This window comes from Mesoplodon mirus (genome assembly GCF_964341445.2).
Source record: "Mesoplodon mirus genome assembly, chromosome: 3".
Lineage (NCBI taxonomy): Eukaryota > Metazoa > Chordata > Mammalia > Artiodactyla > Ziphiidae > Mesoplodon > Mesoplodon mirus.
In genome coordinates this window covers 87869463-87885793 of record NC_138978.1, presented here as the reverse complement: position 1 = coordinate 87885793, position 16331 = coordinate 87869463, and the positions used below count along the sequence as shown (strand labels likewise).

Here is a 16331-nt window from a genome sequence, read left to right as displayed (position 1 = left end):
GGTAACGTGAGTGATGGGGAGCGGCTGTAAATACAGACGAAGCTTCGCTCGCTTGCTTGCCCAGCTGCTGCTCACCTCCTGCTGTGTGGCCCAGTTCCTAACAGGCCACGGACCAGTATTGGTCTGTGGTCCGGGGATTGGGGACCCCTGCTCTACATAAGTCATCAGGGAAATGCAAATTAATACAACAAGATACCACTATACATCTATTAGAATAACCAAAATCCAGAACACTGACAAGATCAAAGGGTCTGAATGTTTGTGTCCCTTCACCCCCAAATTCATATGTTAAATCCTAATCCAGGGCTTCCCTGGTGGTGCAGTGGTTAAGGATCCACCTGCCAATGCAGGGGACACAGGTTCCAGCCCTGGTCCAGGAAGATCCCACATGCTGTGGAGCAACTAAGCCCGTGTGCCATAACTACTGAGCCTGTGCTCTAGAGCCGATGAGCCACAACTACTGAGCTTGTGTGCCACAACTACTGAAGCCTGTGAGCCTAGAGCCCGTGCTCTGCAACGAGAAGCCACTGCAACGAGAAGCCTGCACACCGCAATGAAAAGCAGCTCCCACTCGCCACAACTAGAGAAAGCCGTGCGCAGCAACGAAGACCCAACGCAGCCATAAAAAAAAAAAAAAAATCCTAACCCAATGTGATACTATTAGGAGATGGGGCCTTTGGGAGGTGATTAGGTCATGAGGGCAAATCTTTCCTGAATGGGATTAGCATCTTTATAAGAGAGGCCAGAGAGATCCCCTCCCATTCTACCATGTGAGGACATAACCAGAAGTCTTCAACCCAGAAGAGGTGCTCACCCAACCATACTGGCACCCTGACCTCAGATTTAAAACCTCTATAGCTGTGAGAAGAAATTCCTCTTGTTTTTAAGTTACCCAATCCATGCTATTTTGTTATAGCAGCCTGAACAGACTAAGACATGCACAAAAGACCTCACCAAAGAAGATATACAGCTGGCAAACAAGCATATGAAAAGATGCTCCACCTCATATATCATCAGAGAAATGCATATTAAAATAATAATGAGATATTACTACACACCTATTAGAACAGCCAAAATCCAGAGCACTGAAACCATCAAATGTTGGTGAGGATGTGAAACAACAGAAACTCTCATTCACTGCTGGTGAGAATGCAAAATGGTACAATCACTTTGGAAGACATCTTAGAGACGTCTTACAAAACTAAACATACTCTAACCATACAATCCAGAAAACATACGCCTTCATATTTACCCAAAGGAATTGAAAACATGTCTATACAAAAACCTGTATGCTATGTTTACAGCAGCTCTATTCATATTTGCCAAAACTTGGAAGCAACCAAGATGTTCTTCACTAGGTAAAGGGATAAATACTATGGTACATTCAGACAATGAAATATTACTCAGGGCTAAAAAGCAATGAGATATCAAGCTATGAAAAGACAGGGAGAAACTTAAATGCTTTTTTACTAAGTGACAGAATCCAGTTTGAAAAGCCTACATACTATAGGACTCCAACTATATATATGACATTCTGGAAAAGGTAAAACTATGGAGACAGTAAAAAGATAAGGGGTTACAGAGGTTTGGGGGTAGGAGACATATAGGTGGAGCATAGAGGATTTTTAGGGCTATAAAACTACTCTGTATGACACTGTAATGGTAGATTCAAGTCATTATACATTTGTCCAAACCCAAAACTGTACACTAAGAGTGAACCCTAATGTAAACCATGGATGTGGGTGGTAATGATGTGTCAATGCAGGCTCATCAATTGTAAGAAATGTACCATTTTGATGGGGGATGCTGATAATGGGGGAGGTAATGCACGTGTGTGGGCAGGGCGTTTATGGGAAATCTCTGAACCTTCCTCTCCATTTTGCTGTGAACCTAAAATTGCTCAAAAAACAAAGTCAATTGGGACTTCCCTGGTGGTGCAGTGGTTAAGACTCTGAGTTCCCAATGCAGAGGGCCCGGGTTTGATCCCTGGTCAGGGAACTAGATCCCACATGCGTGCCACAACTGAGAGTTCCCATGCCGCAACTAAGGCACTGGCGAGCCACAACTAAGGAGCCGGTGAGCTGCAACTAAAAAGCCTGTGAGCCGCAACTAAGGAGCCCACCTGCCGCAACTAAGACCCAGCGCAACCAAATAAATTAATTAAAAAAAATAATAAAAGTAAAAAACAAAGTCAATTAATAGAAAAAATACAAGAACATAGGTGTGCACTAAAGAGAAGCTAAGGCACTGAACATAAATCCCACTTAAAGGGCAAAATAGGGCTGTAATGAAGGTCATATTGCAAAAATCTCTGATTAAAAAAAGTCAAGTTACAAACACTAAATGCTGGAGAGGGTGTGGAGAAAAGGGAACCCTCCTGTACTGTTGGTGGGAATGTAAATTGATACAGCCACTATGGAGAACAGTATGGAGCTTCCTTAAAAAACTAAAAATAGAACTACCATATGACCCAGCAATCCCACTACTGGGCATATACCCAGAGAAAACCATAATTCAAAAAGAGACATGCACCCCAATGTTCAATGCAGCACTACTTACAACAGACAGGACATGGAAGCAACCTAAATGCCCATCAACAGAGGAATGGATAAAGATGTGGTACATATATACAATGGAATATTACTCAGCCATAAAAAGGAACGAAATTGTGTCATTTGCAGAGATGTGGATGGACCGAGAGACCGTCATACAGAGTAAGTCAAAAAGAGAAAAATAAATATCGTATATTAACGCATATATGTGGAATCTAGAAAAATGGTATAGATGATCTTATTTGCAAAGCAGAAATAGAGACACAGACGTAGAGAACAAACATATGGACACCAAGGGAGGAGAAGGGTTGGGATGATTTGGGAGATTGGGATTGATATACATACACTACTATGTATAAAACAGATAACTAATGAGAACCTATGCACAGGGAACTCTACTCAGTGCTCTGTGGTGACCTAAATGGGAAGGAAATCCAAAAGAGAGGGGATATATGTATACATATAGCTGATTCACTTTGCTGTGCAGCAGAAAGAACACAATATTGTAAAGCAACTATACTCCAATAAAAATTAATTTAAAAAAAGAGTCAAGCTAAATGGACAGATGGAACCAGAAGTCATTTGAGTTATGACACTTAAAGGCTACCAATCAAAAATATCAGTTGCAAGTATTTTTCTATATAATTAAACATCACAGCATCAATCATATAACTACTGCCTAGATAATCCATTCATCTTTTGTTCAGTCACAAGCATACAAGGCACTGCAGGGAATGGATCTGTTGCCAATCTTCTCCTTAGCTATGGGAGGCATTGCTAACTGATCAAGGCATTCTTTCCCATTAAACATCTAAGTATCACACATCAGGATGCGTACATCCCTGCTCTAGAGATTTCCCTGCAGTTCAGGAATTCCCCCAAGACCAATAATAAAAAATTTAGAAGAAAAAGACAAAATAAGGCAATAGGCAGTAAGTTCCCTGACAGTAAAAATTTGAGCTATTTTTTCTTCTTCCTTAGTCCTTCAGCCAATCGAGGTGTGTCCTTTCCCAATCATCCAAATTATCCTGTTTACCCTCCTTCTTCCCACTCATGAAAACTCTAGTCACAGAAGCTACCTTGGTTTGGTGTTACTCAAAGAAAACAAATGACACTGCTTGGATGGTGACTAGCCTTGACTACTCCAGGGGATATTTATAACTCCCATTAAGAGCTTTTTTAGCATACTAAATAATATGCTAACGTTTACAACAGAGTGTTTTATTGCCTGTTGACTACTTCCTCCCACTTCCATTTGTAGTTCTCTCACTCTTCCTATCCCACTTCCCCGCCCAAGTTTTCCTGGCTAAAATTATCAAGGTTCAGTACCATGCAGCTGTCTGGTATTTGGTCCTACACCAGGATCTGAGTATCACTGCAGGGAAAAAAAAATATGTGTAGACACAGTGATTCTCAATTGGATTCTTACACTAACTAAATGGCTAACCTGCAAATGCATGGTATATTCCATCAATCAACAAATTCCTTCAAAAATAAAATTCTGAACTATTATATGTATGGACTATGTTGGGTATGTTAAGTAATACAAAGAATAGGTTCCTATTTTTAAGGACATTACAATTTAGTAGGAGGAAAGCTCGTGTTCCAAGAGATTTATAAATAATAATCCTCATAAGAATGATATAGCTACTACTACCATCCCACATTACAGATAAAAAGACCGAGTACTGAAAGACTAACTAATGTGACGAAAGTCACACAGCTAGTAAGTGGTAAAGCCAGGAATCACAGCCAGCCAGGATCGCTCGTAAGAACTACACTCCTGTATCATATAATTCATGAGAGAGAGATGAGCTGCTCCAGAAAATTAGAGAAGAAAGAAAAACTTCTGGCTGAGCCAATGAAGAAAAGCTTCAGATTCAGCTGGGCCTATAAAGATCAATATAGTTTGTATATAAAGGCATTTGAGGCTAATCCTATGGATTTTACTCTGAGGTTTTACTCCACAAACCTCTCTCCCTTTTTTCTCTTTCCTTTCAGTAAACTACCATGCTTAAACTTAGCCCATCTCTTAAACAAACAAACACACAAAACAACCCTGTCCTTGAGCCATACAATCCCTCCCCCTTTCATTCAGACTTCTTTAAAGAAGTCTGCACTCATCATTTCCAATTCTGTATTTCCTATTCAGTCCTCAACCCTCTGCCTCCTGGAACCTGTATGCATTACTCTACTGAAATGGCTCTTGCTAAGATCACCAATTACCATAGGACTGCTAAATCTAAAGGATATTTTTCAGGATTTTTTTTTTCCTTTTTAAAGTACAGGAAAAAGAATTAGAATGAAAGGAGAGTTTGAAAGAGTAAGAAAATAGGAATAAACCATACAGCAAGGCCTTGGTGAGAGGAGAACAGAATCGGTAACACAGAAGTACTATATTAGCAACGAGGAGGCAGAGAAATGAGAGAGCATATGAAGAAAATAACGTTGAAGGAGCTTCTGGTGGATGCCCTCAATCATTTCAGTTAAGTAGTAGGTTATATCTACTATGAGTTGGGGGTGGGGTTCAAAGTTTAAGGAGAGGAGAAAAGGTCTGAATGTATCATAGTCATTAAGAAACAAAGAATAAACACTTGAGGACACTGTTGAGACTAGACAGAATGAACTGGAACAGGGCCACAGGAATGCAAAGAGTGCAGGCTTTGGTGTCAGACAAAACTGCATTTAAATCCCAAATCTATATATATATAAGCTAAGTGTTCTTGAGAGAGTCACTAAGCCTCTCTAAGCCTCAGTTTCACCACCCATAAAATGGGTAACGGTACTTCCCCAGGGATGTTGTGAGGATTGAATTAAATGAGACAGCATATCAAAAGTGCTAATGATCTGATTTGAGAACTTTACCCAATAATCTTCAGCAACAGAAAAGAAGGATGACTGAAGCTTGGGAAGGTGGACATAATAGAAGTTAAGGGAGAAATAATCTGGGATCGTTTAAGGATGATATTACAACTGCTGACAGTGGAACTCAAGAAAACAAACTTAATGAGGGTCTGCCAACCTAGAAGAATAGAGCTGAGGTAGAGACAGGAGGTCAAAACGAGGTCACAAAGCACACTCAGGAGTGACAGATGCAGATGAGATAGAGGTTGTGGTCAGAGACGGGAAGCTCTTATTTCAAGATCTTGTTGGCAGAATGGTTCCAAATAAGAATGAGGTTCAAGCATGGCTGAATCAAGGGGTAATAAAAATGTAAACATTATTCTAAATCATGAATACAATTTAAGTAGTTTTATGAGAAATCTCCAGCAATACAACTTGATATTTTTTGAGAAAAACACTAAGAATTAAAGGACAATTCAATCTCTAATGAAGGGGGAAATTAGCATATATTGATTGCTTATTATATGGTAAGTGAATTTTTTTTAAAATTGTGGTAAAATATACCTTACATAAAATTGACCATTTAAACCATTTTTAGCTACAGTTCAGTGGCATCAAGTACATTCACACTGTTGTGCAACTATCACCATCTCCAGGACTTTTTCATCTTCCCATACTTTCTGCTACATGGTTATATATATTATTTCATTTAATCTTCACATAACTAACAACTTTATTTTTATAGATGAGGAAACTGAAGCTCTGAGGGGTTAACTGAGTTCCTAAGATCACTACACGTATCGAGTAGTAAATCTAGGATTTGAATTTAGGTCTTTCAAAGTCTAAGTTCTCTCTTTCTAACATGATGCCTCTAATTAAAGCCAGAAAAAGGAACCCCAAAAGTTGCGAGGATACCATCTTTACTTATCCCCTCCCAAAGGAATTCAATATACTTTACTCTTTTCCTCTCCTTTGTTTCAGTTTTCTGACTTCACATAAAGAAAACTACGCTGAACACTGTTTCTAGATGCTTTATGAGTGACTTTAATACTCTCTGATTCCCAATCTATAAAAGGGAGAATGGTACCTGACACTAAGATAAACCAAAATTGAATTTAATGAGGTACTGGACAAAAGGTTCAATATAAAATTCGGTTTGTTTTTGCTATGAGCTGTTTTAGAAACAAGGCACCAAGTTACATTTGCTCTTTCTTTTCTATCCTTTTTTAGATGAAATTCAAAAGCTTTTTCTTTGTTAAAAGTACCATTTCTCATCAATCTAAGTATCTTCCATTCCTTTCAAAGTTTACGTTGTCCTGAGACATTTAATTCAGATAAGCTCAATTTAAAAACTAAGTAAAACTATCTTAAAGAATACCTTCAAGCTCTTCTTCATAAACATTTTCACATTATTTTCACTGAAGTGAAAATTAGATGATTAACTGTAACTTTAGCAAAGTACATCTAAAACTAGAAATAACACGCCAAAAGACCTTGGTGGGTGTGTATCACTTAGAATATGTGTATTATATATAAACCAACAGAAGCAGCAGGCTACAATTCCCCCCTGTGGTGGGAATTTTTCAAATACAATATGAAACATGTTAAAACCTGTTTCAGAAAGTTTTTATTCTGTCTACCAAGCAACACTATTCAGGAAGAGGTTATAGAAGTTGTTCTGCAGAGGTTTTTGGCTTCCGCACCTCTGAGATTACACTGTTTATTGCTAAGAAGCATGTGTGAAAATCCCCTACTCTGGGCCACATGATGGCGCTTTTAGCTCTGTCAGCATTAACCATTCACCCCAATTTCATCTTTTAAATCAAAATTTGATTCTAAACATTTGTCCTTCCTTCTCAGCTTTAACTCCTGATTTTTTAATGTTACAATTCAAGAAATTTCCCTTCTTCAACGACGTCAGAGCCTAAAGTCAACCAAACAGGATTTATAAATGTAACTATATGACTACCTAAATGAGCATACTGTCTCAGAGGAACAAAACTGTATGTGGTCTGTTTCTGGCCACCAAGTGGGTGAAAAATTTCTAACTCACAACATGAGAAGCATCATACTGCGTCATGGTCAATGTTTTGTCTCTGACAGAGCATCAGGAGACATTTTGTGCAAAGCATTGCTGTTATTCATGACATTAAAGATACACTCCAGATATTTTTACCTTAATAACGAAAATGAAGGACTATAAAACCTCTAAGACCCTTTTTGACTCCAAAGCCTCAACAGAAGCATGGAGCTAGAATTCATGAATTTGTCTAAGATTTTCTTAAATTGATTTATACGTTTTTACCAATGAGGTAGTGAGTTTATTATGGTACAAAATAGTATCTTATAAATTTATCTTATAGTAAATTTTACTATAGGTTTTAGTATTTTAGAATCTGGTGAATAAATTTATATTAGCTTTCACAATAATGTAAGAAAAAACAAATTGAGTCAAATTGTCAAACTGAATATTCTATTTCCAATGCTATGTAAGACCATGGTGTCCCTAAAGATGTAAACTTCAAGTTGTTCTGGACATACTATAAAATATAAAATATTCTTGGTTTTTCTTCATAATTTAAAAACTTTAATTCAATCCTTTATCAGTCTTTATCTTTTACAGACTGAAGAGTTCAAATTTATTTAGTCAGTAATTTGTATTCTAATACTGTATTCTGTACTCTTAAATGAGACAGACTTCTCTACAAGGTAGTATAAATTTCCCTAGGCTTATACTGATCATTTTAATTTTCATCATTTTTATCAAGGAGACATTTCCTTATCTAGAAAACTTTCACTATAGCAGCACTGACTGACTTAGAATTGTAAAACATTAGAATTAAAGGGAACTAAGGTTAAATGCAACTTTCCACTTACAAATGAGGAAAATAAGATTCAGCGCTGGTAACAGACTTTCTTACACTAAAACAACTAAAAATCTAAGCTAGATCCAACAAAACAGTGCTCTTAAAACTACAGATCAGGGGCTCCCCTGGTGGCACAGTGGTGAAGAATCCACCTGCCAATGCAGGGGACATGGGTTCTATCCCTGGTCTGGGAAGATCCCACATGCTGCGGAGCAACTAAGCCCATGCGCCACAACTACTGAGCCTGCGCTCTAGAGCCCGCGAGCCACAACTACTGAGCCTGCATGCCACAACCACTGAAGATGGTGCGCCTACAGCTCGTGCTCCACAATAAGAGCCTGCACACTGCAATGAAGAGCATCCCCCACTCGCCACAACTAGAGAAAGCCCACGTGCAGCAAAGAAGACCGAATGCAGCCAAACATAAATAAAATAAATTTATACAAACAAACAAACAAAAACTACAGATCAGGACCAACCAATTAAGGGGGTTGCTACCACCATTTCAAAAAAGCAACAGAGTAGAAAATATCAGAGGCCTTTCATGTAGTGAGGATAAAAATTGTTTCCTAAAACTTTTGCTTCAGTTCTATGTATATGTTGGATAATGTAAAATGCATTTATTACAGTGGTCAAAAATTTTGGAAATCATTCACGGATACAGAGAACAAACAAATGTCGATGAAATAGGTGAAGGGTAGATTAAGAGGTACAAACCTCCAGTTATAAAATAAAGATGCCATAGAGATGTAAAGTACAGCATGAGGAATATGTTCAATAATATTGTAATAACTTTGTATGGGGACAGATGGTTAATAGACTTATTGTGGTGATCATTCCATAACGTATGGAAATGTCAAATCACCATGTGGTACAACTGAAACTAATATAATACTATATGTCAACTATATTTCAATTAAAGAAAGATTTTGGAAGTCATTACAATAAAATAACTAATTCTATGAGTGAATTTTAAAATTTATTCTTATTTTAAAATTATAATAAAAATAGTACTTAATATTAATAAAATTATAACTTAATATTATGATGGTGATATAGCTTATTATTTATTACAACTCACTCTAAGCTAATAAAAATATCTCTGCATTAAATACTTAATGCTGCCATCTAAAAAAAGCCTTTTTTCCCCTTTAAAAGAAGATAGGTTATGAATGTTGTACCCCACACTATTATGTGAACAGACTTTCTTTAAAATATCACATTTCTGTAGAGCTTATATGTACAATAGCTAGACAAGCTTTTTAAACGAATGCTGAATTCCTGAATTCTGATCATTAGCACACATAAAAATATCAAACATTCTCTGTGAAAACACAGTGACCTCTAGTGGATTAGATAAACTGACATAATTCTTGCCCCTAAGAATTTAGAAATTAAGGTAACACTGACGCATCCAGATATGAAAAATACTGACATGGTTATTATATACAGACAAGTATTATACATAAATAAGGGCTATAGTTACACTATGTACAATGTGACAATTGTATATTTATAGATTACTCACTGGTTACTTCCAATCAAGAGGAATATGACAAAAGAATCCTAGCCTTGTTCAGAATCTATCACTAGCTTAAGAAATACACTTAATCTTTCTGAGCTTTTTGATAATAAGGTTGGATTAAATTTTCTCTAAGGACCCTTTCAGTTCTTTCATTATGATCCTCTCTTTAATTCATCTTGTACACCAATGCCAGACTAAATTCTATTCAAAAACACTTGATATCTCCCCAGCAATTGAGGATATACCAAACTTAGCTTGGCTCCTTGATACGTATCATTATTTTCTATTTGTTTCCCAAACACATCCCTTATTTCAAGTGAGCCAATGTTCTCACTATCTACTTCCAATACCAACCTATTCCTATGAGTTTATTTTCTCACCTCTGCTTACAGTTTTTCATTATGCAATGTTTTATCCTCACTAACTTACATTACAGGTCCCCATTAGAATAAGTACAAACTTGTTTCACTCATGTGTATTTGTTTTGTCATCCCAATGAGATTTAAATTTAAACTCACAGGTTGGTTTTTACACATGTGCAGGGTAGTAAGAGCATGCTATACACTTTAAATGTAAATTAAATTGATTAGTTTAGGGAAACCAAGGTCATTTTCATCTTTCTAAGTGAGGTAAGAAAGGGCATATAGATACGGTAGAATTTCAAGAACCACAAATATAAAATGACAGAGCTTCACGTTTTGGGAAAAAGTGGGCATTCTGAAGAGAGCATGGTAAGATTTTTGGAAAAGGTTAGAGGGAAGAACTGTTTTAAATTAGCTGAAGGAAGTACCAATAACTATATCGGAAGAAAACAGAGATGACAGCAAAGGTGCTTTGATAAATGGTTTTGAAGCAGATATGAGTATGGGCTAAATGAGAGAGCTAACTTCAAGAAGTAGAGATCTCTGGAAGCAAAGTTAAGAACAACTCAAGGAAACACCGGTCTTAACACTGGGAAATGGAATATGTCACCGTCATTAGGACTGAGGAGGTAATGGGCAGCGCTGGTGAAAGAAATATTAAGGAAAGAGAAAAAGTGATAGTTAGAAAGGTGCTTGTAGCTTCCCAGTCACTTTGGACAATGCTACAATCTTTTATCCTCCAAACAAGAAAGTTGGATAGGCTGGTAAAGAAATGATGAGCAATTTAGTCTCCATTATGTTGAATTCAATTAACAAAGGCCGTACTGTAGTATGTTTTACATATTCTGAACCACACAGAATTGGAGCAGCAGGCAAAGGTGTCTGCAAACAAAGGTACTGTCATCAGTAAAATTAATGCTAGTTGAACATACAGTAGTGTCATGTTACTTGTGTATCAAATAAGACTTTAAGTTTATTTAGCATAGATCCTATTTTACCCCAAATAACACTGCCTTGTGTTGTTATAATATTCTCTATCAAACATGAATTACTTGAGACATTATCTCATTAATTTAAGCCTTTGGAATTTCTAGACAATACACAGTTCAGTTACATAACAATAATTTTTGTTACTTTTTAAATATTTTATAATTTTCCCCTCAGTAGTAAATTCTCTTTCAAATTCACCAACTAATAAAATGTTATAAATGTTTAAACATTTCTCAAAAGGCAAAATCCCAGGAATGTTTATAAACTTTTTTGCTAAAAATGACTCTTTAAATTGGCTTTCTTTAAGTTTATATTATACCGATTTTTAATACAGATTAAATGAATTAGTAACCTGAACTTTTTAACTTTAGTATATAGTTTCCTAACAACAAAGTGAGTTCAGCTGGATCCCAAAATCCAGTACCTTCTGAAAAAATTTATAATTTTTATCTCAGGATTAATAGAATTAATAGAAATAACCATCACAATAGGAAGCAAAGTTCAGATTTTGTGCTTAAAGCTAAAACAGCAAACACATAACATTTGTATGTATTAATTTTCTGATTTTAAGTGTAAAATCCTCAAAAGCTCTGCTTGAAATATAACCATTTCCCCACAATTAAAATGTGTACAGTAAATGCATTCCAAAGAAAACTATACCTACTTTTTGCATATCTCAAAAAATAGAAAGAAATTATTAGAATTTATGAACAAATGTATACATAATGATTTAAATTACCTTTCTTCTTCTCGAACCCACACTGGAGTTTTAGGAATTTGTGCTTCAAAAAACTTAGATGCTTTATAACAAAAATTGCTGCAAAAACACTGAAAAGAACATTTTAAAACTAGCAAATTATTTTTTTCTTATTGTGAAATACAACATGTACAGAAGAGAATATAAAACATAAATATGTAGTTCACAGAAAAAAACGAAAACCCATGAATCTACCACCCAAGGTAAGCAGTAAGATTTAGTACCTTTGAAGGCTTCTATGTATCCCTCCCCGATGGTATCACTCTCCACATTCCTCAGAGGTAACCACTATTATAAATTTTGTGCTATTCATTCTTTTGTTTTTTTTTAGTGTTGCTGCTTACATACATATCCTATAAAATATATCATTCGGTTTTGCCTATTTTTAAACTTTGTCTAAATGGAATCATACTGTTATGTATTCTTCTGTTCCACATTATGTCTTTAAGACTCATTTGTGTAGCTATAGCTTATTCATTTACACTGTGTATTATATTCCATTGCCTAAGTATACTGCCTTTTAGTTACTATTTAAGGACAGTTGAGTTTGTAATTTTTTGTTATCATTACAATGTTACTATGAACCTTTTTTTAATAACAATTTTTTAAATTAAAAAATTGTTGTATAATACACAAAATTTACCATCTTAAGCATTTTTAAGTATATAGTTCAGTGGCATTAAGTACCTTCTTACTGTTTTACAACCATCACCATCATCCAGCTCCAGAACTCTTTTCATCTTGCAAAACTGAAACTCCACACCCATTAAACCATAACTCCCCATTTCCACCTCCTCTGACAAAAACCATTCTACTTTCTGTCTCTATAAATTTGACTACTCTAATTACCTCATATAAGTAGAACCATATAATATTTTTCTTTTTGTGCTGGCTTATCTCACACTTAGGATGATAATGTCTTCAAAGTACATTCAGTTGTAGCTTGTGTCAGAATTTCCTTCCTTTTTAAGGTCAAATAATTATTCCATTCTATGTATGTACCATATTTTGTTTATCCTACTAGGAACATTTATACACATATATACTTGTGCATATGGACAAGGATTTATACCAAAGAATAGAAAGAATGGTCACAAAGAATATGTAAATTTGACTTTGCCAAACAGTTGCTCAAAAAGGTTGTACCAATTTTTATTTGACTAGCAGTATACAGAGTTACTAATGCTGTCAGATTTTTATAATTTTGCTGATTTGGGGACTGTAAAAATGTAACTCAATGTGTTTTCATTTGCTATTTTCCTGCTTACTGATAAGGCTGAGCATCTTTTCATATATTCATTAGCCATTCAAGTTCCTTCTGTAAAATTTTTTTAATTAAGTCTTTGTCTTTTTCTTATAGATGACGTACTCTGGTTAGGAAACTACGGTTAGTTACATGTGAGAAATATAACTCCTTCTGATTTGTAGCCTATCTTTCCATTCTCTCTCTTTTTTTTTTTTTTTTTTGCAGTATGTGGGCCTCTCTCACTGTTGTTGCCTCTCCAGTTGCTGAGCACAGGCTCCGGATGCGCAGGCTCAACGGCCATGGCTCATGGGCCTAGCTGCTCCACGGCATGTGGGATCTTCCTGGACCGGGACACGAACCCGTGTCCCCTGCATCAGCAGGCAGACTCTCAACCACTGCGCCACCAGGGAAGCCCTTCACTCTCTTTTTAAAGAAACTTCTAATGAGTAAATGTTTTCTATTTTAATGTAAAAAAATGTATCAATTTTTCCTCTATGGTCTATAATTTTCTATCTTATTTAAGAAATTCTCTCTAGCCCAAGTTTATAAAGATATTCTCTCATACTGTCTTTGAAAAGGTATCTCTTTTACCTTTAGGTCCTTAATCTACCTAAAATTTATCTTTGTATGTACGTTGAAATAGGTGTCAGTTTTCATTATTTCCATATGGATAACTAATCATGCCAGTACAATTTATTTAAAAACATCCATCCTTTCTCCACTGATCTAAAATACTCCTGATGTCATATGTCCAGTGTCCACATAAGTAGTGAGTCTGTTTCTGGCTCTCTACTCTGTCCTATGATTCACTCGCCTAAATTTGTGCCAATATGCACTTTTAATTTTTAAAAGTTCACATATTAAGTAAAGTGTAAGCAAAGAGTTTTTTTTTAACACCTTGAATGAAATATTTATAAATGAAAAACTTTTAACATGGCTATTTTCTAAAAGGCAAGATTTTAAACAGATATTTTTAGAATTCCATTTAGTATAATATTAAAAATTAACTGCCACATTGAAAATAGCCTTTAAACTTACCTTTCTTTCAGTAATATCATAGACTTTATTGGTTTTAGTAGAAATTTTATATTTCTGTTTTGGTACCTAAAGAAAAGAACATATAGCTTAAAAAGAATTCAAATAATAAACATGAACTTTACAGTTAACAAGAGTAAGTAATCTACATATCATATCTTTGGCTAACCCACATCATTAGTTCATGACCTCAGTTTCATTTATTGTTCTTTCTACACAGTATTTTGCTAAATATAAAAATTAAAAGTCTACATGTTAAAAAAAAGTAGCTACTTACAATTCCTAGCTTCTTCTGACATAAGGGATAGCCGCAGAGTTTGATAATAGAACGCTCATCCACGACATCACTATAGTGAGCAGGTGTGATGAACTTCCCCTATAAAGAAATGAGAGGGGCATTTCCCCCACCAGATTATTGGAAAAGTTTATTTATCAGCTCTTTAAGCCTTACCGATCTCATCTGAAAACACAGGGATCATAACAGTACCTATCTCATAGGTTTGATGTTAGAATTAAAGAGAAAATAAAGGAAAAGGACTCAAAAAAGTGCTTCTTGACACATACTAAGTACTCAGAAAATGTTAGCTATTATTAAAAAAAAAAAAAAAACCCACAAAGCCCAAAAAATTTCTGCCATGGTAGACTATGCATCCTTGTAGATTGTACAATTCATGAAAGGAGGAAGAAGTGATGCTACAGTGACTGCTATACCAAAGGAAAATATTAATAGTATATTTTATTTTAAAAAAGTATTACTTGGGACTTCCCTGGTGGTGCAGTGGTTAAGAATCTGCCTGCCAATGCAGGGGACACCAGTTCGAGCCCTGGCCCAGGAAGATCCCACATGCCATGGAGCAACTAAGCCCACGAGCCACAACTACTGAAGCCCGTGCGCCTAGAGCCCGTGCTCCGCAAGAGAAGCCAGCGCACCATAACAAAGAGCAGCCCCCCGCTCGCTGCAACTAGAGAAAGCCCGTGTGCAGCAACAAAGACCCAACGCAGCCAAAAACAATTAAATAATAAAAAAAAGTATTACTCAAAAATAAACCAAATAAAATAATAAGATATAATTTTACCTATTTCTTAAAGCACAATCTCAAAGTATACTAAAGGTGTCATTTTGACTCCTGAACAAATTTTTGTGCAAAATCTTCTATCTCCTGAAAAAGCTGTACAGAGAACAGTGAGGTGATAGTTATAAGCTAACGCCAGATATTTTCCTTTGACATTTTCATTTCCAAATAATCTCAGTTCTTGAGACAAACCAACATTTCTGGTCTGTCTTTGTCTTTAAAGTCATCAAGTATGGAGATTCTGATGCAGTTACCTGTATGAATTTAAATATTATCAGATTTATATTCCTCTTGTTTAGGAAAATCTCTAAGCCACACTAAGAATTATTTCTGCAATAAAAGTTCTGAGCTTTAATTTTCCATTTCTTTTTTCTCTTAAGGATTATGAGGATATAACAAACATTTCCATTCAAGTTTTTAATGCAATAAGCCATTAACGAAAAAAAAAGTTTTTTAATGCAGATGGTAATTCTCTTGTTATGTGTTAAACTATAAATGGTCTATATTTCAGGTTTTTAAAATATCAAAATTAATGAAATTACATTAACAAAAATAATGATCTTCCATTATTAAAATAGGATAACATACAGAATATGAAAAGTGACATGGGGATCAGCAGTGCAAAGCAATGAAAATCAGGTGAGATTAGCAGACTGGTTAAAAGAACTAGCACAAAGGGGTAAAATATGCATGTTATCTCTCTTTAGTGCATTTTAAAGTCACTATAAAACAAGGAATGCATAATAGTTGATAATTTTTAAATGCATAAATTCTATAGCATGTAGCTGACAATAGATTCAAAGATTTCAATAATGCAAAGAAGTTTCACATTACACATATTTAAAGATCTTATACAACAAAAGTAATAATTTACCAACACATACACACTCCCTTAGGAATTCTTCTGTAATATTCTCTTCTAAAAGCTGTTCAACAATACGTAGAGCTTTTCTCTCAAACTCAATCTTCTTTCTGACAACTGCTTCTAGTTCGGCTTTCCTAAAATTAAAAAAATATGTATTTTTAATTTAAAGGTTATTCTACTTGTAAGTTTTAGCACAGCTAATTTTCTATATTTTA

The 16331-nt window shown here is 35.4% G+C and overlaps 1 protein-coding gene across 3 annotated transcripts in view; it reads right to left on the bottom strand.

The window, feature by feature from the left end:
- RPAP2 (RNA polymerase II associated protein 2) overlaps positions 1–16331 on the bottom strand; it is an 83735-nt gene that overhangs the window by 59924 nt on the left and 7480 nt on the right. For all 3 annotated transcript variants that reach the window (XM_082613402.1, XM_082613404.1, XM_082613403.1), the window contains exons 3-6: positions 16136–16250; positions 14456–14554; positions 14182–14247; positions 11880–11968 (exon numbers count right to left, since the gene is read on the bottom strand). In XM_082613402.1, the coding sequence (XP_082469528.1) occupies positions 11880–11968; positions 14182–14247; positions 14456–14554; positions 16136–16250 (369 nt within the window). The remainder of the gene's footprint in view (positions 1–11879; positions 11969–14181; positions 14248–14455; positions 14555–16135; positions 16251–16331) is intronic.